Genomic DNA, 23,359 nt, shown 5'->3' with positions numbered 1-23,359 from the left:
AGAGTGAATAAACGCAAATCGCAATCGTCTCCCTTAATAATTTATAGGTTTTTTCGACGTGGAAAACCGTCCACACGAGGGACCGCCAAGGAACCATTGTTTCCTAGCGTTCGACCAGCTTGATTGTGTTAATGAAAAATGGGAAAGAAGTAAAGTCAAGCCAATGGTTCTACATCGAAGGGTGCCGGCAACATTGGCTTCGCCGAAGAATAGCGGGGTGTAGCGGGAATTGAACGTGATCCAAAAGCGCTTATAAATGAATAACATCCATAAAGGATAAGATATCGAAGGATTATACCCATTATCATATATCTGCGGCGGAATGCTTTTTTCTCTGCGCGTCACTGATATCCATATTTCTTTACAACTATCAGGTTTATCGATTATAAATATGTTTCAAATGTCAATGGTTTTATCGCGTAAGTACGTGCGCTGAATGTAACCTCAACGCAGTGACACATATATGTATATATATATATATATGTAGATATAGTTAGTTACCTGGTAAATAAATACAAACACGTAACACGTGCAAAAAGAAAGATAAACTAAGAACTTAAATGTAAATATTGTGTCAATTCATGATACGAAATTTTTTACAAAATGCATTTTATACGTAAAATATCTCTATTTAGATTCTACTTCTTTAATTATGTTCATAGAAATATGAATTCGTATAGATATTCGCAGTTTTATTCATTTTGTACAAGATGTTAATACCAAAAACCGTGAAACATCTTGTATGTCGTAACATCTTTACTGTTTGTAACGTTATTTTCGCGTTATTATTGGACAAGAATTACAAAAAGAAACGCGTGTATTTAACTCCGTTATAAACTTCATTAAATAACTCAAAGAATGTAAAAATTTAGTTTAAAAATTGTATAAAATGAAAAATTACGCAATTAAATAAGTTTTAAATAATTAAAAGACATTTTACCACATATAAGAATATACGCACGTATGTATATACTAACAATGGTACATGCTTATTATACAAAAATGCATTCGACTCACGATTAGATGCAAAGAACGTTGTCATCGATATTGTTATGATCCAAGGGAAGTTATCGATCAAATAGCAATCGTCAAATTTCATGGAAGAAGGTTGAAAGAAATCTGTAACAAAGCATAAAAAATAACTTTTTTCCTAAAGACGAAGAGTGTTAATTATTTGGAAAGTTTGAAATAATGAAAGATTGATCTCTATTAAATATAAGATTTTAATTAATGATGACGTTTAATTCAAGAGAATGAAAAGTTTAAATTCGTCGAATTTTCGATCAGATTCTGTGTTTTAATTGTTAATAATTAATGTAAAATTCATGGAATGTAATTAAGTGAAGCACAAAATTTGAATTCTGTCTATAACCTCAATCTAATTCTTGTCTTTTTATCCAGCCACCGTGCTATAAGGTGGCCGACAACTAAACTAACGCGTGCACTGTCACGGATGCACAATTATAGGCAAAATTCACTGTAGTGGTACCGTTGGACAATCTTTTACGGATATGTATCTTGGAAACGAAGCCCAATGGCGATTACATGTATAGGAAACGTATAAATACGTTTGCCTTTATTAAAATAAATCAAATGTTACCAAATCTCCATGAAAAGCTTTCAGATTCATCGTCAATCATCGTGACGTCTTCCTGGGTTTCACGGCGTCACTCTAGCGTTCTTATACTTCGAAGTTCCCCTCGCAATCAAACAATAATCTGCACAAAAGAAGACCAAAACATTGAAATAGATGTATAAAAAGAACAAAAATTAAACAATGAAAAATGTCAAATTGCATCTTGAAAGTTCATTTATTATACAAGAACTGCCGAAAAATATAAGTAAGAGTGTCAGTCAGGTGATCCACAAAACGAAAAAGCATTGAATGTCAGACCTTATCATCTTGTACTTACAATTAGTCAATGATATGCAGAACATCTTGTATGTGCTTTCATAAATGTATAATATTGTAATATACTGCATATTGTTACTGCAAATAAAACAATTCCAATTAATTTCTTACGATTTGTTTTATACAAATACAACAGTGTACATATTATTATCGTTTGTAATTTATTTAATTATACCTCAGTTATACCGATATATCTTTTTCTTTTAAATTGTTTAAGTATTATGTTTTGATCGTATATTTTTATAAATAACTCTATGCAAAATGTGTTCTTACCTATTCATTTGGCCATCAATTTATCTTTTGAAAAAATATATCGTAACGTAACGTATATTTCTTAACTAACATAGAAAGAGTGCGCTACAGGTAATATAGAATTACAAACATCTTTCCGAAAATTATGTCCATTAAATAGTGATTATTTGTACGTATTTTTTTAAATATCCTTCTTTTTACTTACATGTTTTACATAATTACTAATTGTCATAATCTTCTTCGCCATACACACACACACGCCGATGAATAAGGAAATTTAGCTTTAAGAACGTTTATTGTTTCGTTAATATTTTAAAATTTAACAATAGTTTGGTAACATTTGTTTCGTTTGGAATACTGGTAACATAGCAGCTGTTGGCTACACTGTTCACTGAAACAGCGATACTTCACTTAATACGCGACGTACACAGAAATTTCGTTTTATGGTGTCATCGATTCGTATTAAACATGTAACAGCAAGAAAGGTAAGATATGCTTTCAACATTAAATATTACTTTTTTTTTTTAAACAAACACGATAAATATCTAAATTTTTTTGTAGGAGAAGAAAATCTCTCTAGTTTGGCCGTATTCGGTAAAAGTAAATTGTCCCCAGGGGTGGGGTCTCCTGTCACTTAAAACCAAAGAAGTGAAAAGAGGTGAATGAGTTATGTTGATTTTGTAAAAAGTAATATAATACAATCATGGCACGACCTATTGTACCTAGTCAACAAAAGTTAGCTGAGAAGCTAACTATTTTAAATGACAGAGGTATTGGGATGTTAACTCGCATTTATAACATAAAAAAGGCATGCGGTGATGCCAAATCAAAGCCTGGATTTCTTTCGGATAAAAGTTTGGAATCTTCTATCAAGACGATCGTCAGAAAGTTTCCTAATATCGATGTTAAGAGTTTGCAAACTATTACGAATCTTCGCAATGAGATTATTAAATCTTTATCTCTATATTATTATACCTTTGTTGATTTGCTTGACTTCAAAGACAATGTTTGCGAGCTTCTAACTACAATGGATGCTTGTGGTGTTCATATGGACATAACAATAAATTTTGACTTAACAAAAGGTTATTTGGATCTTGTTGTTACATACGTCAGTTTAATGATTCTTTTATCGCAAGTGGAAGATCGCAAAGCGGTATTAGGTTTATTTAACGCAGCTCATGAAATGGTACACAGTCAATCTGATCCTAGCTTTCCTCGCTTGGGTCAAATGATTATGGATTATGACGCTCCATTAAAAAAACTTTCAGAAGAATTTGTTCCTCATTCTAAATTATTAAAAACTGCTCTCACCTCATTGTGGCCTATTTATCCTGAGAGAAATTTATCCGCGGATACATGGAGAGCAGATCAAAAGCTCAGCCTTGTTGGAAGTCCTGGACAAATACTTAAAGCAGCAGCAACAGACACTATGTCTTGCGAAACTTTGAGCTTAGATAGAATAGAAAGATGGGTTATTTTAGGTTTCACATTGTGTCATTCGTTCTTAAATCAGGAACAGCCCGGTAAATTATGGACCACGGCTTTAGAATCTGGTTGGGTGTTAGCCTTGTTCAGAGATGAAGTTATTTATATACATCAATACATACAAACATTTTTTGAAAGTATAAAAGGGTATAGTAAACGGGTATCGGAAGTGAAAGAATGTTATAGTCAAGCGGTGCAAAAGGCTGGTTACAGACACAGGGAAAGAAGAAAATTCTTAAGAACAGCACTGAAAGAGCTGGGCTTAATTTTAACCGACCAACCTGGTCTCTTAGGACCAAAAGCGCTCTTAGTTTTGATGGGACTCTCTCATGCGAGGGATGAAATTTTATGGCTTTTGCGACATGGCGTTAATCCTCCGACACAAGGAAAAGGTAAAGGAAGGGGAGGCGAGGACCTAGTGGATCGTCAATTGCCAGAATTACTGTTCCACTGCGAAGAATTAAGAGCATTAGTGAAGAAATATTCCCAAGTACTTCAAAGGTATTACGTGCAATTTTTGTCTGGATTTGATGCACCTGCTTTAGATCAAATGATACAAAACCTTCCAGTTTGTCCAGAAGATGAAGGAGCGATTCTTAGTGATATGTGTTCAAAGATAGCTAGTCTAACAGTCAAACAAGTGGAAGATAACGAACTGTTTGATTTTCGTGCATTCCGATTGGATTGGTTCAGATTGCAGGCATATATGTCTATCGCAAAATGCAACATGAATTTAGCCGATAATAGAGAGTTAGCATCTTTTATGGATACTGTAATATTTCATACTAAGATGGTGGATAATTTGGATGAAATGCTAGTTGAAACATCCGATTTATCCATCTTCTGTTTCTACAGCAAAGTATTTGAAGATCAATTTCACATGTGTTTAGAATTTCCTGCTCAAAATAGATATATCGTTGCATTTCCTTTAATATGTAGTCATTTTCAAAGTTGTACGCACGAACTGTGTCCAGAAGAGCGTCATCATATTCGAGAACGAAGTTTATCCGTCGTTAATATGTTTTTAGACGAAATGGCCAAAGAAGCTAAAAATATTATTACGACTATCTGTGATGAGCAGTGTAACATGAGCGATAAATTATTGCCAAAACACTGTGCATTATTAATCTCTCAGGTTGTAAATCGTAAGAAAAAAGATAAAAATAAGAAGAATATGTATGAAATTCATAAACCGGGTATAGAGAGTTACAGAAAAACCAGAGAAGAACTTACCACGATGGATAAACTTCACATGGCATTAACAGAGTTATGCTATGCCATTAATTACTGCCCTACTATCAATGTATGGGAATATACATTCGCGCCAAGAGAATACTTGCATCAACATTTAGAATCAAGATTTGCCAGAGCACTTGTTGGTATGGTAATGTACAATTCAGATACTAGTGAAATAGCTAAACCATCAGAATTATTTGTGAGCGTTAGATCTTACATGAATGTTCTTCAGACGGTTGAAAACTATGTGCATATAGATATTACACGTGTATTTAATAACGCACTTCTTCAACAAACTCAAGAATTAGATAGCCATGGTGATAAAACTATCGCTGCTTTATACACGCAATGGTATTCTGATGTTTTATTAAGGCGAGTTAGCGCCGGAAATATTTGTTATTCTAGCAATCAAAGAGCATTCGTTAGTTTATCCGTAGAGGGAGCAATACCTTTTAACGCAGAGGAATTTTCTGATATCAATGAATTGAGAGCATTAGCTGAACTAATTGGACCATATGGTATGAAGATGTTGAATGAAAATTTGATGTGGCACATAGCTAGTCAAGTGCAACAGCTAAAGAAATTAGTTGCTGGCAATAAAGATGTTCTTATTGCTTTGCGAACGAATTTTGATAAACCAGAAGTAATGAAAGAACAATTTAAAAGGTTGCAGCAGGTAGATAATGTGCTGCAACGAGTAACAATTATAGGCGTGATTCTAAGTTTCAGACAATTAGCCCAATCCGCATTGGTTGATGTCTTGGAAGAACGTATACCGTTTCTTTTAAGTTCGATTCTAGATTTCCGACATCATTTACCATCTGGTGATCCCATGCGTGTTGTTTCCGAAATGACTTCAGCCGCTGGTTTAACTTGCAAAGTTGATCCAACATTAACAGCAGCATTAAGAAGCCAAAAATCCGAAGTAGACGAAGACGAACATTTGCTCGTATGTTTGTTAATGGTTTTCGTCGCCGTTTCTATTCCGAAATTAGCTCGAAATGAGAATTCCTTTTATCGGGCGTCCCTAGAGGGTCATTCTAACAACATACATTGCATGGCAACTGCGATAAATAATATTTTTGGTGCATTATTTACCATCTGTGGACAAAATGACATAGAAGATCGAATGAAGGAATTCCTTGCGTTGGCATCATCCAGTTTGCTCAGACTAGGCCAAGAAGCAGACAAAGAGGCGATTAAAAATAGGGAATCGGTGTACCTTTTGTTGGACCAGATAGTTCAAGAATCACCATTTTTAACGATGGATCTGTTGGAAAGCTGCTTCCCATATGCACTAATACGTAACGCATATCACGATGTATACAAGCTCGAACATTCGCAGCCATAAAGTCATCGATAAAGAATGTGTTTTCAGCTTGCCACTCAGGGTCATTTTTTTTACGTCCATTACATTAAACATGGAATCAAAAGCATTTTCATCGACTCCGTTTAAAAACGGAAAGAAGAAGCGACGAACGTGGCAAAATATTCTATTTATAAAAGATATAGTTAGTAATATTTTGTTTATACTGCTTTAAATCGAATCGAATTCTCCAAATATATCGAATTCGATATGTTTCTTTGGAAATGTATTTAAAATGTCCGAAAAGACAAATTTGCATTAATTTATTTAAAACAATGCATTTCGTATAGGGCAACACCATCACTTTCATATTTGATACCTGGCTTAGAATATTCGCTGACAAACGATACTACATCTTTTCAGTATTCTATTATACGTCATCTGTATGTAAGGAATGTTTTGTATTACAGGTGAATTATAAAATGCTATCTGTCTATGAATCGAAATATACACGTATCGTAAAATAGACACGTTAGAGACGTTCAATCTACATTTTCTAATGTACAATATTGTAACTTTTACAATAGTTTATAAAATAAATAAAAGTATCTACAAATTGTATTTATATGTATATTACGAAACCCTTTTGTTTTTATGTGGTTATTTTATAATAGCGAATAGCTAGGAAATAAACTTGAATATTTTAAAAATACTGTAAATTATACTGCACTAATTTATAGAACTTGAAGTATTAATGAAATTACTTAGTCTTGCAAATCAAAGATATACATCTTTTTTGTCTCTCTAATATCGTTCTTTTCATTTGTCAAAGAAAATTTCCGATTTTCTTGATAATTTTTTAATCGATAAACATCGTCGCTCACACATACAATTTACGTTGAAAATTCAGATTTCCTAAATTATTGTATTGTTTATCGTCAATGAATATGACAGTGACGGAGGATATGGTAGAAAGTACAATTATATAAATGTAAAATGTATGCTTTATTTAGTTCTTTACAATGTTCTTGTTTTTCTTTTTTTTTCTTTTTATAATCACATTAACATAACACAAATGATTTACAATCAGATTCCTTTTATTTATAGTATTCTTTAAAACACTCGCCACGTTCTAGACATTGGGAAAAAGAGAGAGTGGTGGTCTGAAGCAACGTTCAGGCGATTGGTCAGTATCATGCTTAATAAAACTTACATCAAAGTATCAATTGAAAACACAGAGCTTAAAACTGTTTGTATGAATTAAAAATGAAATAAAACACTACGGCACATAAAACATAAAGGCAACTTGGTGATTTTGTGATATCCACAAGTAATACTTTCTACACGTAGAACGTATGAACTCTTGGTGAAACGAAACAACATATGTATGTATGTATGTACTATTTTAGCTAAAATCATATCGGAACGGACATGAAAAATTTAACGTAGATGAAATTAATCTCGGATGCACGATGTTGATAGGTCACCACATTTTTGGATCGATAGAAAAAATATAATCTTCGATTTCTTTTTGTTTCTTCCTTACTAACATTATGTACAAGTGATAAAGTAGTGTGCATTTCGTCACGATGACACACGTCTGGATTAAGATAGCTACTTTAAAGATGCTGTTTTTTGCAGACATTCAAATTTTTCTTTTAATCGAAGAATTTGCTCGTGCCCCACAAAAATTGTTTATCACATAATGTGCTGCAAGATGCACAATTACCGAATAATGATAATTAATAATAACAATAATGATAATAATAATAACGATAGGACGCGATCTTAATCCAGACAGCGCAGATACGATTGAGCTTAAGCATATGTAGCAGAGACTCCTCGGAGACAAATGATGAATGAAAACATACTTTTGCTTTTTAATCGCTATAATTCTCTCGATACGGGCAAGCAACGTTTTTTGTCAACTAGACACTAGAATACTTGGTCCCATTCTACGCTCGTCTTAGGCTTCTCTTTTCGAAACAATGCCATTATTTCTCTTCCGTTTTCTTTTATTTTGATCTTGTATTCAGTCATTTGAATCGTTTTTATGGCAGTGAAATGGAAGCAAGAATAATCATGAACGGTATTGAAACCGATGGATTCACCTACGGATGAGTAGACGAATACCTCCTCTACGCATCGTGATTGCTGATTAAACGGCAGTCGATACCTGACTTTTGGGGAAATCTCATAATCAGTCGTATCAAAAACAATAAATTGTTGTTCCTTGTATTATCATAATATATGATAATTATATAAATACATAGGATAAAAATGATGTTAACGTCACGTTAATTCGAATACATTTTCCCAAGTAGATTTATAGCGCGTTATCGCTTATACTTTGAAAAGTCGTTCGACCTTCTTTGCTACGCGTTACTACGAATGGCAGTAAGTTGTACTCATGGATTGCCATGAAACACTTGGAAATAACATAATTAACTTTTATGTTACGATCGGACGAGCGATTACAAATGGGACCAAACGGAATCCTGTTGCATCTATATGCAAGAAACTTCAAAACTGTTTAAATAATCTATCTCAAACGATCCAGTCCGGTCCACGTTGGATCGTCGTTAAAAAAGTCATTACCTTAAAAACCTAAGGGCTCGATTACACGCACATACAGGCATTCGTTCGTCATCCTTAAATTTCCGTCCCGATTACAAAATACAGGATAATATTTCGCTATAATACAGATTTGATATAAAAACAAGTATTTTTTTATATTCGCTTTACCATTTGTTATGGTTATATAATTATCGTTTATGTATATATAATATCAATATATGTACACAGTTTAACACTCTCTCTTTTATTCTTTCACGCCCATTCTCTTCCCATACCTTTCCTTCGCTCTTTTCTTCTTTCCCACTTTCGCACGTATCTCGCATCAGCTTTCGTATGATCCACATTTTTTTTAATCACATTGCGACTATTGTACATTTCCACACGATCCGCAAACTCGTATTTCCTGCGATTTGGCGGACACCTCCTTCTTTTATCTCTTCATCCCTGTTAATGTTCCTTCTGTCTTGCACGACTCTATGTTTAAAATCGTTAAGTTTCTGGATCATCGTCTAAACGAAATCTATGTCTTCGTAGCGTATAAACTATCTGTCGTAACGTTGAACGGTATCTAATGACATTTTTCATCACATGTAGAACGAGAAGAAATAGGAGACACATTTCCTTATGAAAATATTGCGCTAAGCCTAACGATGTTCGATCAAAAACATTGGACAAAAGAAAAACCCTAGGTTACGATATTAATAAATCGTTATTATATCGCTATTGACAGTGATAGTAAATATCTGCACATTCGATTATTGCCTCGAATAGAAACACATGGAACCAATTGGACAAAATTTGCGCAAGAAGGTTCGACGAGGGACGAGTAAAAAAATTCAGTCAATCACGTATAACATTTTGGCGTTTCGAGAAAGGAAGTGTATATATCGCGTACAATTTAGTACGATTCGCCGTTGGACACGTGCGAATTTTGTTTGTGTGGCATACGAGTATGCAGCAGTGCACAAATGAGCCCATGTATATTAAAACACGTCTATATCTCAAAAGGAGGGCTCGTCTTTGGTCCGCGTTTACGGTACAGCCCTCTATAATTGTAAGTTAAAAACCATATTTAAATACAACTTATAACATTCGCGATAGCGAAGATAAATTATCATTTGCAATAGATAACTAATTAATAATAGTAATAGCCATAATAGTAATAATAATAATAATAATAATAATAATAATAATAATAATAATAATAATAATTAATAGTAATAATATCGTTAATAATCAGCATAATTATAATAGAACCGATATTATTCGATATCATTTTCAGCAGAATGGTCGTTAATGAAATATAACTATAAAAATTTGTTTCTTGATACTTTTCTCCCATGTTCATAGTCTCTCGTAACTTTGCTCGTTTCAATTGGCTAATAAAAATTAGTATAAGAATATTACATATCGTTAATTATTATACTACAATGGTAGAGATCAAGTGAATGACCTGCAATAGTTTGGTAATGGTAAACGCGCTCTTTCGCTGCGGAAAGCGGTGGTATAATCACAAAGACTTTTAGATTTAAATAAAATAATATCCTTATAGGCTATAACTTATGTATAAATGCGTTAAAAAGGAAATCATATTTAAACATTTTGGCATTGCTTATTAATTATCTTTACCTATATTTGTATAAAAAACACTAGTAATTAAAAGCTTAACTTTGAACAAAGAGCATGCATTTGGAAGAACATTGAAATAAAAAAAAAAAAAAGAAAAGAGTCTGTCTTTTAAAATAGTACTATAATAGAACAATGTACATAATAATCGCGTACAAGAGTTAAAAGGCACAAGGTACGTTCAATGGGAGCTTTTCAAAAATTACGGTTATCATCCTAACACTTATTCCAAATATATATTGTCGTCTCCGTTATCCCTTTGAACTTCCCTTCTTCTTCTAACCAACAGTCTCCATGTATGTATAAAAGTATGCTTTCCGGAGCGAAAAACACGCAAAAATTCGACTTCATCGAGAAATCGAGGCATAAACGCTACTATGCAATCTTGGCCATAAATGTTTTTTACATCGAACGACAAAAATACGTTGCGTTCAATATTACTCAATATTGCTGTGCGAATCCAGCGTTGTCCACAGAAATAAATTTCCACGACTTCGATCTGTACATTGATATCAAAGAATTTCGCGGACAAAGAGATTTATCGAGAGCCTTGTAATTTTGATCGAGACACGAAAAATATTTAATGGTAACACGGAGGAATCAGCAGGAAACATTTAAAAGACGAATTACAGAGAATCGCATAATATTAGTCTCTTAACGATTTCTCAGTGTACGTCCAACCATCACGTCCAACGGCATCGTTCGTTTTGTTTTCGCAACGTCGATGTCCTCGTACGTTTGCCGATGAAAATCAGCTCGACAAAAGCTTAATGTCAAACGAGAAGTCTCGATATATCACCACCATTGATTATATAATACACTTGTTCAATTTACAATTTCCGAACCAGTTCCCTCGCGCGCGAGTTACTTGAAACGAAATAAAAACGTAGATCGGCGGTCGTCGGAACTTTCAAATGCTTTCGATCGCGCTCTATATTCTTCCATTGATTCCGTCGATCTCGATTACGAGAGATATCGTATGTTGAGTGAATCGGCTGGTTTCACAGTTTGGCATTAAACAAGAGAACAATTTACGGTGCAACGTTGAGACCGTCTCTCGTCCGTGATAGTTCTCTAAGGTCGTCACACCTTGTTGTGATGCCTCATCTCGTAGGCTGAGGCCCGCCCCCCTCCCCCGGAGCCCGAATAGGCGCCGGCGTACAGTTCTGGATGATTGGACCGGCCGTAGTTGGGTGCTGCGCTGCTACTGGGTGGCGCACTAGCTGTGGGAACCGAGCGATAGCCTGCTTAAAGTTTACAAAAGTATTCGATCGTGAAAAGATATATCGAAGCCAACTAAACAACGAATGTACCGAGATAATAAGTTAGTCATTATTGCTACAACCACTTGGCTCGTTAGAAAAAATGACAAAATTTATCATGCACTTAATTTTTTCAATTACCAGCAAGATAATACTTCTAGCAAGATCCACTAATCATACAAAAGCCATATTTCGCAAAAATACTATCGAAATTAATACGAATGATGCGTAAGCGGAGTAGATACCGATACTAAATTTTACTTTGATATTAACGATCGAATGAAAGTTCTACCCGATGGCTTTCGTCGAATGGTTATGAAAGAGAGACTACCAGGAGCAAATACAAGAATTCACAGTGACATGGTGATATGGAAAATGACTCGTTCATCGTAGAACATCGTAGCCATCTATCGTGATTTTCCTATCGCGATTCTATTCGTGAATTTGCTCCTACCAAGGGTATAAAGTATAGGCCCCAGCTCACCTCTGTAGGTCATAGAACGATAGTATCAGGTAGTGATGCGCGTCAATCAATGCGAGGAAGATGCAAACAGGAAAAAACATTGATGTAGTTGCAGATCACACAGGGACAGATACATAACGGCAAGCTTCTTAGCTTGAGTTTAATCCATATTTTACCAGGTAATAAACAAACATACGGTACGTATTAGAACGAGCAACACTTATTAGGATCAAACTCGAGCAACGATAGCTGCATTAAAAAGCGATCGAAATTATCACGTGGATTTACCTTTGGGATAATATTGGGCACCTCTACCCTCTCCATAGCCGTGAGAGGGGCCCCGAGTAGCACCATGGCCTCCTTGATTTTGTCTAGGAGGTATACTTCTGGGACCGGCTCCACCTCCGCCATGTGGATGTCGCTATAAAAACATAATTGCGCCATTTTTTATTTTAAAGTATGCGAAAACTACTTATGTTTGATCATTTACGTTATATTTTATTATTCTTATATACGACATACCATTCTTCTCAGAGTATTCATCGGTCTTCTTAATGTATCGCTAATACGTCTCGCTGGTGGTTTCTTAGGATTACTCGAAGGAGTATGAACGGCACAGCACTTGATGAACAAACCCATGAAAATAATAAAGGCTATTCCCATTAATAGTACTGCCCACCAGAATTCCTAAGATAGAAAACGTTTGATATTATATCGGTATAATCTCGCATGATGTAAAGTGACTCCAGCGTATAGATGAAATTCATACTTACAGTTATCCATTGTGCTACTGTACGTAACGTGTCCTTATTGAATAAAAGATTCTTCAGTCTGGCTAATGGTCCTTCCGCGTCAACCGCTCTACACTTCAAAAATACATCACAATATCCCTAGAAGGAGCGTTCTGTCGCTATTAAAAGCTCTAAACATAAATAGTAAATTTATAAAGTAATATATAATATTAGGTTTTTACTTGAAAGTTATCACAAGGTGATCCAGGCCGGAGGCTAATTCCACCTTCAGGCAGACCAACAACGTGCGCAAATTCGCTAGTACTACGGCAGGTCGATGGATCGGTTCCATTTTGACAAGCTAATTCGCACAATTTACGTTTATCGATATTTGGAATTACGTTACTAGTCAAAAAGCACTCGGTCAGGTTCCACTCTAGGCAAATCGATCCTGTACACTCGCCATTGATGCACAACTGCGAACAAATTTTCGGGACGTAATTTCCAAAATATCTATACGCATCGTTCTACGTAAAAATCTCGTCAAATTTAAAGGCTTCCTATACCTGAGTTCCCTCGTTACATCTAGTTTTGTTAGCCCTTGGCAATGGCGGAGGACACTCGGAGGATCGTCCATTACAAGTCGAATTGTAACTACAATCCGATTCCGCTTTGCATTGAACATTTTTAGAGAGAGGAACGAACTGGCACGATTCGCTGGAACAGCAAGGCCCTTGACTGGGACTGTAAGAAAGGGACTCGTGAGATTCCCGATTACGCAAGTCGGACGATGCATTCTGTGTCGCAAATTTTTTTCCGAAATGTAGCTTCGAGTACACCGACTGAGAAACATATGTACCTGCATTGCGTTCCGGACTTTCTGGTGCAACCTTTCGCCGTCTCATTTTTTATCTTATCCAATTCCGATACTTGTCTCGGATAGCAACATTTATCCACGCATTCGTCGTCATCGTACCCGCAATCGCATTCTTCTCCGGCTTCGACGATCTTATTCCCACAGAATGCACCAGCAGAAGCTGCGTATAAACGAATTAAATGAAATAAGATTCACCTTTCGATCCAGATAAGCATACTTTATATCCCTTAACACTTCCTTAACTACACACATACGCGCGCGCAAGCATGCACGCACGCACACATACCGGTGAAACAATTTCTTTTCTTGTTGTCTTCGATGGCGTCTAAAACGTTGCTGATATTACCGATACTGCATTTCGAAAATTTACTATTATTAGGTCGGTCGCCGCTCGTCGCTGACGCAAACATAATATAATTTCCGTGCAATCCACCGGGTCTGCATTCCGGTGGAAAATCGTGCTGCAAAGAAAGCGCGATTAAATGCTGGGTTAGGGTGAAACGAAATGCTGCGAAAACAAACGATTACAATAACAATGTAACGATAAATCCTCCAATGTTCCACTATAAATCCTTACAGGTGATCCGAAATTATGTCCTATCTCGTGGGCCAATGTCAGCTGTGACACCTTCGGTGGTACTCTGCTGTTATAATTAACAAACGTGATGATTCCGGTATTCAAAGATCTCTTGGTGGATTGATACATTCCCCCGACAGTTTCCGTGTATGTTTTGTATCTTTCGCAAATGCCGCCGGATGCACCGGACGCCGAGGCTACCCAAGCAAGACCAAGCGTGCCGCCAGTAAAATCTCTGTTAATAATTTAGACCAGTGATATAAATCTTCTTGATACGTATATTTTCAAATAGTTGGCTCTTTTCGTACCTATATGTGAACACATAGGCGAGGCAAAAATCTTCGTGGTTGCCGAGCGAATGCAAATTTAAAAAGTTGCTAACGTCGATGTTCTCCATGCAGAACGGGTTTGGCTCGCCATACGTTTGTTGGGGCGTGCAAGCTGTATCGTCATCGATCTATCGCGAACAGAATAATCGTATTTAACGTTCAACGCGTGACAGATGGTATATTCGCGGCGCGTAGAAATTATCCAATGATGTAGTCACCTTTATCCGTTGCACCTCGAATTTAATATTCCTATGTTTGATTCTGCCGTCAAATCTGGTGTCTCTATAGATGTAATTCACAGCGGTAACGTGGTGCGCGATCAGAGACAGTATTTCCTCTCTGGTCTTCTCCGCGTCATGATGTAACTGAAAGTGCAGTCGAAAAGTCAAATATTTTTGTAATTTTTACAACGGCACGGCAAAGAACGTCCGACCGAAGAAAATGCAGAAATGGAAATGTTCTATCGGGCCAAGGACACCGGAATGCCGGCACGTCTAGTTTAGAAGAAAATGCGAAATGAAATTACGCCATCTCCCATTGCTAAGAAATAGTCGTACGAATGCGACTAGAACCGGGCAATTGTATGCATTCGGAGTTATTACGTTTTCGTGGTAAATTTTATTTCGCTATATAGTAAAAAAGACGGCCCATCTACTTCGGATTATCTTTCTCCTTTCAAGATCGAAACCACGTTAAAATACACTTAAAGGAAAAAACGTAGTTTCGCGTGTATTCCAAATTTACCTGTTCCGATATATGTCTCCATATGAGCGGATCGGTTTGAATAAAAAGAGAACAAGTGTTTTTGTTATCCTCCTTCGGCCTGGTTGCCCTCCGTGTTCTTCGATGACTAGGTTCGTTAGCTTCTCTCGAATATTTGTGACCCGGTGATTCTTGATCACCGTTCCACGGTTTCACCCGAGACTTGAATATCTTCTCGTTTTTACTCGTGTTTACCGGACGAGAAACGTCCGGTATGGCAGAATTTTGAACTCTGTCCATCCACTCCACCACATCATCGGTGATACCACAACCGCCGGATTCACCTACGAATAACAGTAAAACGTTAATTCTATTCGCTACGCTGATAATCAATACTTTAGAGAACAGACTTTCGAAATGAGGAGATACATACTACGTATATACTTAAACTCGTTGTTTCACCACGTTATACAGCGTTTGATAATTATACGCTAAAGACTTATACGTCCACGAATAGATTTCCTACAGGGAAAAAAAAAAAAAAAAAAAAAAAAAGATTACGCGTATCGCGTCCAAGTTGATCGTGATGCGACCGTGAAAGATACAAAAGATTAAACATAGTCCGACTATTCGCAATGGAATCTTGGGATCGTTAAAGTCTTGAACTAGAGTCGTTGCCAAGAACTAACAATACTACTAACGAAACGTCCGCGGGGTTCGAGGCAATTCAAATCTCTCAGCGTTCGTGCTTTCGATGGAAAGTAACTACGGGGGAAAAGCTGGATCCGTTAAAGCGTAGAAGGGTTGTTCCCCGAGACATTTCGACGAAACTCGAACATTCGATACACACGTACAGGTACTGTAGGAACGTAAGAAATGGAAGCGGACACGAGCACGCGTCTCGTTGTTTTCATCTTGCGAGGGAAGTTTATAACGCGTCGCAGCGGAAGCGCCGATGCGCAGTTTAATTATTCGCGTAATTTCGAAATGCAGGGAGCTGTGTCTGTAAAGCGGATGCACGGACATAATGCGCCATGTAATGGCAAACTCTAACCGCTTCCCCTTGGGTGTCATATCATCCGTAACGGCGATGCTATTATTTTGAGGACGTGGTCACCCACCTACGTATGGGTGTGAAATCACACTTCCTCTTTCATCGTCCACCGACCGACACGGCACGGCGTGGCGCGACGTAGCATACCAACCAGACGACCGGCCGAGCAAACCTAGCAGAACGGCGAGCGAGCAGAGGCGTACACGCGACATTCTATCGTTTTTTACGAGTCGAGATTTTCATAATTTAGCTTTAAAGGCCCAGCTTCGACGATCCTTTACTTTGCCGTTTAGAGCGTTCGTCGTGTGATTCTCGCAGGTCACGACTGTCCACATATCACGCGTATCTACCGAAATTCTAACGTAACTCGAAAACGTAGCTAGAAAGTTATTCTATTTTTCAGGAATAAATGTTTTCTTAAAATTTGTAATTTGTCGTTTGATAACTCAAGGTGTAAATCATTTGTACGGTATCGATTATTCCACTTTAACCGTATCAGGGGCGAAAAAGATCAACAAATTTGACAAGGATCTATCAAAAAAAAAAAAAAGCGATTAACGATAACGATACCGATCGTAATCTGCTCTTAGGAACAATATAAAATTAAACAACGTGTAACGCGTACGCCGTTATAATCCAAGCGATAGTCGATTATAATAACTCGTGCAACCAAATTCGAGTGTCCCTGCATCGATAACATTGTATTAATCCTATTGCTAACGAGATGCTAACGGATGCTCGTGATCGGAGAGATGAAAGCGCGGCAATATTTGTAGCCAGTTAATACCTGATATTATGGTCGAGCATAACGGTAACCGATCAGGATCGCCGTTGCGTGCCTCCGTCCAAATTCTCTTTCTACCTTTTACAATCGAATCGTAGAGCACAAGTATCGCGTAATAAGAACAGGCTGATATCGTTGGTCTTGCTATCCAGGATAATTGCAGTGGCCGCGGCTGGTTTTATCGGCGGGTTAACCGTGAGCCACGAGCTTTAATGACTTGGCGTTTCGATGTCACGATGTTGGCCAGCTTTATCGATATCACCTACGCGGTAGCGTTAATTCGTATCAGCGTTATACGCTCCCCAATCTCCAACAGGGGACCTTTCGCTTTTACTCTTCGCCAAAGACTAACAAAGGAAACTTGGCAGATTGGCTCGTGATTTACATCGACGCGTCGCACAACCTGATCGATGCGAGTAATAATCGAATCGCGAAGATAAACTCATCGACGACGATGAAAAATATAAAAGATACGGAAAAGTATTTCGTACAAAAATTTGTAGGACGTTCGATGCACGAAGCGTACCGATATTTATTTAACGACGGTCCTGAAAAGCTTGGGCAAAGGTCGTATTAAGATTTTTAAGGGGTACGTGTCTTTGTAGCCGTAATAACGCGCGGTAATTTAATAACGATACTTGGGAAGGAAAGTGAATGGCGCAAGGGAACTCGCCGGTCCTTAATTTTGCAGATTCATAACGGCACGCACACTGCTACTCGCGTCTATCCCGCACGGAAACAGGCAAGATGGCGGGTGTTCTCGTCCGCGAAGCGCAATATACGCGAGAAGCACGATAAATATTATACACGAAACGGCAACTGTTTATTTAAGCGCCGGTTATTTGCATAAAAGCTGTAAACACGCTGGAGATGGTCAGACCGGGGTGAAATCTGCACGCGTATATCTATAGAAATGGAACGGGGCTGAGCTGTGTTCTCGGCGATGTCTAATTCGAACTCGGCCAACACCTTCCACCCTTGTTTCTCTCGTACCGGTATATGCACCCGAATAGACCACTTTCTTCCGTAATGATATCACGAATAGCGCGAGGAATTCACCCTATCAACCTGCTCGCTGGAGACCGTACCTTTATATGGAACGCGTAATCTCTCTGTATGGCCGTACACTGGTTTCAAACTGGAATAGACTACTTCGAACAGGTTCGAACATGTAGCCAGTTACCAAAATGTTCGGTAATAACGACCCTCTTTTAAAACAACGAGCATTTCCGCCAAGTAATCCGACTAGTGTTATCGAAATAAGCGAGAAGGAGGCGTGGTGAGAGCGAGCGAGTTTAAAAAACGACAACCGAGAAGGCAACGTCGTCGACGCATCTTTTCCAGGGTCAAATGGACCAGAAGCTCGATTCGGCGTTCTCGATCAAGCTGTACGCGCACGTCGTTAAGCGCTTTGACTCGATGAGACCTTCGGGTTCAGCCTGCTAGCTACGCGCTACTTGTTTGAATTTGACTCTCTAACTAGCGTGCGCGACGCGTGTCTGCGTGCGCCTCTATTCACGAACGCGCAATTCAGAGTCGGCTACGCAGACCAGCGTGTGTCGTTAAGGCGATTCGCTTAAAAACTGTACACGGCTGGGTGCTCCTTTAAGGATGGCTCGTAACGCCGACTGTTTAGTCCGTCGGTTCGAGAAAGGGAGAAACCTGTGTACGTCGCGTGGCAAAGGGGTGCTGTCCGTCCAAGTGTGTAAACGCAGGGTCGCGTGGCGCCGTTGCGAATATGTATGCATTCGCGTCAACGCGACCTGTCCGTCGGATCTATAGAGGCGGTACGCGCTCTATGTTTAGAGCCACGGAGAAGAGGCGCCGTGCTTTTCTATCGCCGAACCTTTCTTCCGCATTCTACTCGCGGCTACCCGGCTTTTGTCAACCGCCGCAACACGCCATTTTTTCCTAACGAAATTTCTACGCGCGACTCTCCGTTTATCTTTCTCTATCTTATCTATCTTTGTACGACGTAAGTGGGTAAATAAAATCGATCGAAAGAACCAACAAGTAGATATTACGATCTCGTTCAGGTATTATAGCGTAAGGAAGTTGTTTAAAATCACTTAACACGATATTGACATTTAGTATTTTAGAACGGAATATAAGTGGAAATAAAGCTTTGGATAAAAATAAATCTTTCTACTTTCGAGTACCGAGTATCGAGTAGATTGTTAGAAGTCAACCGGATTTCGCAGGAAACAAAGTTGCATTCTGATATACGTACATAGACGCACGTTCGAACGGATATATCTATGACGGAAAAATTTGTGCAAAGAATTGACTAGTTGTGACTTATTCTCAACGCTGATAAGAACAAGCGACACGGCAATACGATTAAAGACGAAAGCGCTATCACGCTGATATTTCAAACGGCGCTCGATCGCTCTCACGGAATAACAAAGTAAATAAATTTGCTGCAGAAACAAGTCGTATCAGAGATTAAAATTTATTTTAACGATTTCGTGCTTATTTTATGGCCCGTCGTTTAGTTTCGTACAGCTCTGATCCGTCTTATGCACCGTTATGTAATTGTTTATGTCCAGTAAAGAGCTTATCTTCTTACCACTTTATTGCTCCTTCGAAAGTTTGATCGATATTTATTATCGCATTACGATCTTGGTACGTGTAACCTGTACAACGTTGATGGTAAGAATGGTACGCCAATCTTTACCACTGGCGGTCTACGTACTATATTTTAGCATAAGAAGCTAGGCTAGATCGAGATACAAGATAGAGCGGCCTTCCTTTCGGAGATTCCTCGACTAACGTGCGTCGTATTTCCATTATTTCGCTTCGTGGACGCGGTTAATTGCGTTACCCAATTGCGCGATATACACGGTCATCAGAATTATCCATGCAAGTATATACAAATACTATCGATCGTCGTTTTTAGATTTCGTTTTAATACCGTTTGCACATTCACGTAAACAAATTTGCCACTCGACCAATTTCACTGTGCTTCGAAAACGCGTAAAGATTTTTAACAAGGACGCGGGAGATTTACGTTTTATCGAAGGTAGAGGTATGTGAAACTGCCGTTTTAATCTGCCGTGGAAATGCGAGCTGTGTAATTAAAATTAGTTATTGCGTTTAATTAGATCGAATGATGCATTACAACACTTACTCGAAGCGTGGTTAGCGTAGTTAGTTAATCGTAATAATCGTGTAAAATTAGATCTGTTCGTTAGTCTAAAAAGTTTTACCGTCATTTTTCGTTCGATTTTTCTTCGCTCGACAAATCTAATATAACGATATATCTGGTCTAAAATTGTTCGTTGGACCGATCGGAGCGATTTTTATGACGATAATATTATTTAAGAGAAAAATATACCGAACGGAGAAAGCAAGAAAAAAGGAGACGGAAAAAATTCGACGTACCTTTTCGAAGATGGGCGTATGGGTCCCCGACGTTATTTTCGTGATAAATGACCGAATGTAACGTGTCATTTATCTCGTGCGGCGGAAAGTAATAGTGCGCCTTTTCCACGTACCACGCGCCACCGCGAGGCGAAATGATTTTTCCGTGGAAAACACCGTCGCTGATGCTTCCGAACACGTGACTGCCAGGTTCACCTGGAAATAATAACGGTCCTACATATTTAACAATGATGGTCAACTATAGAGATATTTCCGACAAATGTTCGACAAATGTTCGTAATGCGGTCTCCCAAGTTTCAGCGTTCGGCTCGTTAAATATAATTAATCTTTCGAACTGTGTAATTATCAAATGCGATAAATTTAGCTGCTTCTCGCTGTTTCGAATAATACGAAAATATACAAGTTTTTTTTTAATCGTAATATTCAAGCGTTGCAAGTATGTTTCAAGATTTTAAGTGATATCGCTTTAAACGCGATCGGAATATGCATTTCGTTTCTTTTAAAAAATAGAATACTGCACCATGGAGAAGATCGTGCAGCGTTTAATTTCGTTTTCTCCGTCGCGTCGTACAGAGGAATAAATATTTACATCGGAAGAAACGTTATATCGGACCCATGTCAACCGGTTTTTCCTATCCACTTTGATAAAATGGAAGAAAACCTCGTGGTCGAGTATCGCTGAATGTCAGCAATTTTTAAGATAGATTTTTCTCTTCTTCTCTTTAAAAATCGAAGTAAGAGATTTGGCCGCTTGCTCCCGGTCCACGGTAAACGCGGACCACGGTTAGACGTAACCAGGTGGCCGAGGGTCGCAAGTGCAAAAGCGAAAGATAAACCGTTCCAACAAGCGAGCCGATCTATAATTTAAAACGTCCTCCTTTGCACGAACTCCTGTAAATTATTAGAGTGGAAATAAAGATCTCAGCCAGTACGTACACGCACTTTTGCGTGCCACACCTGGTATCGCGCGCGAATCGCGACTGGCTTAGGAGCAGATACAACGCTCGGACTATACCGTAAAACGGTACTGACTCGTTTCAGAATAAAGTTTTACAATGTAACAGCGCACGCGTAAGGAGCAAGGAGCTCGTGATTTACGCTGTAGCTATAGGCATAGGTATAGGGAATCTCACGACTGTTAGACCATATTCCGTGGTGCGTCGTATTTCACAACTATTTACTGGCTGTTTCGTTCTTTTCGCGTACATCGTGCACCATCGTCTGCGACCATCGACACCGCGCGCACCTTCACTCTACACGCATCTTCCGTAATTTCCACGTAGAGTTCGATAACCTTCTCACTGGGAATCGCGTTTCTGTTCACATTTCAATATCAATGGATAAGTGGAGCAACATGCGAAATGTTCTATTCTGAAACGCCAGGGAGCAAGCTATCGACACTTGTGCAATTTTCGAAAAAACCAGTCGTAAACTAGACGAATGATTTTCAAAGCAATTACTTTTATCATTTTTGTTTCAGCATTTTCCTTCCCGTCTTTATTACGTATACGTATACGTATACGTATACGTATACATAGACCGAAGGAATTATCGCAAATTATCGTCTCAGCGCTGATTGAAAATCCGATCGCAGAAACGCGTAAGTGAGAAAAGAACGATCAAAGCTGGAACTTACCAACCAAGTGGCCCTGGTAAATATGCGAGGTATCGAGGTCTTCCGTTTGACCGGAAGGGCCTTCGATAATTAAGTTACTGCTAAAGGTAGCCAGATCTCGCTTCAGTCGGATGTGGAAGTCCCTTCCGTGCGAACGAAACTTCAGAGTCACGGAATTGTCGCGGGTAACCGACCTCTTGGCCCTCAAGTGACCTCGGTGGACCTCTTCGGTAGGATAAGAGAGAGGTTCGTAGTGGCGGATATATTCGTTCAATCGACGAGCTGTAACACAGAAAAACGAACAGGCGATGCTTCAAACTGGTCTTTAACCATACTTTCGAAGGCATTCGTTGAACGATGCGGGGAATAACACGAATCGTTGAACTTCATCAAGTAGGATTCGCTGTGAATTTTATTCCTTTCCATTCCGAACTTTCTTCGCTATGTAAAATACGCTTTCGTCGTACATTTAAACTTTCTCGTAACTTGTTAGCGCATCGATACATCATTCACCGTACAAGACTATATATAGCTGATTCTCACTTAACTTGATTCACTTAATTGAGTAATTATTTGGAACACGGACGATCTCACTGATTTCATTTACCTTGAAATATGTTATCAAGATTATCGTTCTGAACATCTTTCTCCTATACGTGTTATATCCTTTATATGTACGCACTTAAAGAGATCCAGATTTCTGGCTTTTCGATTAGGTTTAAATTAAATTGCATTCGATTTAAAGTTATATTTGCTTATATTTACTAGTACATTTTATTATTAACGCTATATAACTGGAAATATTTTCACTATTACGAGTTACGAGTTATAAAGAGTTACCGAAATTATGTCGTCGTCGAATTTAAATCGAAGATCTCATTCACAACCGTATATGCAAGGCTGTAAGAAGCGACTTGGAAAATTTTACTTCGACATCGCGCGAATTGCTCGCTCGTAAAAATCTAGTCCAACCCAATATCGATCCCGCAGGTGAGCGAGCGAGCGAGGAGTTTTTAAGAATAAAACTTTTGTCCGAAAATCGGACACCGTTTGTCCACTTGTGAGATTGATACGATGCGGCGTTGGATTAAATTTTTACGAGCGTGCATCGCGTGTCGTCTTGAAGTAGAATTTTCAAAGACGCTTGTTACGATCTGGCATATGCAGCTGTGAACGAGAGCTGTTCC

The 23,359-nt window shown here is 38.3% G+C and overlaps 2 protein-coding genes across 4 annotated transcripts in view; one reads left to right on the top strand and one right to left on the bottom strand.

Annotated features, from left to right (window-relative positions):
* The first annotated feature begins 2,538 nt into the window (after positions 1 to 2,538).
* Positions 2,539 to 10,494, top strand: LOC126870409 (membrane-associated protein Hem). Its single transcript, XM_050628090.1, has 2 exons — positions 2,539 to 2,649; positions 2,726 to 10,494. The coding sequence occupies exon 2, from the start codon at positions 2,868 to 2,870 to the stop codon at positions 6,234 to 6,236; it is 3,369 nt and encodes a 1,122-aa protein (XP_050484047.1). The 5' UTR covers positions 2,539 to 2,649; positions 2,726 to 2,867; the 3' UTR covers positions 6,237 to 10,494.
* The window catches only part of LOC126870411 (disintegrin and metalloproteinase domain-containing protein 10), an 80,954-nt gene continuing 64,767 nt past the window's right edge, over positions 7,173 to 23,359 (bottom strand). Inside the window, exons 2-15 of one of the 3 annotated variants that reach the window (XM_050628091.1) lie at positions 22,194 to 22,454; positions 20,558 to 20,752; positions 15,378 to 15,679; positions 14,852 to 14,998; positions 14,613 to 14,761; positions 14,305 to 14,539; positions 14,014 to 14,188; positions 13,710 to 13,887; positions 13,417 to 13,594; positions 13,093 to 13,326; positions 12,893 to 13,009; positions 12,642 to 12,806; positions 12,408 to 12,540; positions 7,173 to 11,641 (exon numbers count right to left, since the gene is read on the bottom strand). In XM_050628091.1, the coding sequence (XP_050484048.1) occupies positions 11,478 to 11,641; positions 12,408 to 12,540; positions 12,642 to 12,806; positions 12,893 to 13,009; positions 13,093 to 13,326; positions 13,417 to 13,594; positions 13,710 to 13,887; positions 14,014 to 14,188; positions 14,305 to 14,539; positions 14,613 to 14,761; positions 14,852 to 14,998; positions 15,378 to 15,679; positions 20,558 to 20,752; positions 22,194 to 22,454 (2,633 nt within the window). In that variant the 3' untranslated portion in view covers positions 7,173 to 11,477. The remainder of the gene's footprint in view (positions 11,642 to 12,407; positions 12,541 to 12,641; positions 12,807 to 12,892; positions 13,010 to 13,092; positions 13,327 to 13,416; positions 13,595 to 13,709; positions 13,888 to 14,013; positions 14,189 to 14,304; positions 14,540 to 14,612; positions 14,762 to 14,851; positions 14,999 to 15,377; positions 15,680 to 20,557; positions 20,753 to 22,193; positions 22,455 to 23,359) is intronic. The other 2 variants (XM_050628092.1, XM_050628093.1) reach the window with 2 other exon arrangements.

The sequence above is a fragment of the Bombus huntii genome, chromosome 10 (genome assembly GCF_024542735.1).
Source record: "Bombus huntii isolate Logan2020A chromosome 10, iyBomHunt1.1, whole genome shotgun sequence".
Classification (NCBI taxonomy): Eukaryota; Metazoa; Arthropoda; class Insecta; order Hymenoptera; family Apidae; genus Bombus; species Bombus huntii.
Note: the sequence above shows the minus strand (reverse complement) of the source record. Positions and strands in the feature narration are given on the sequence as shown.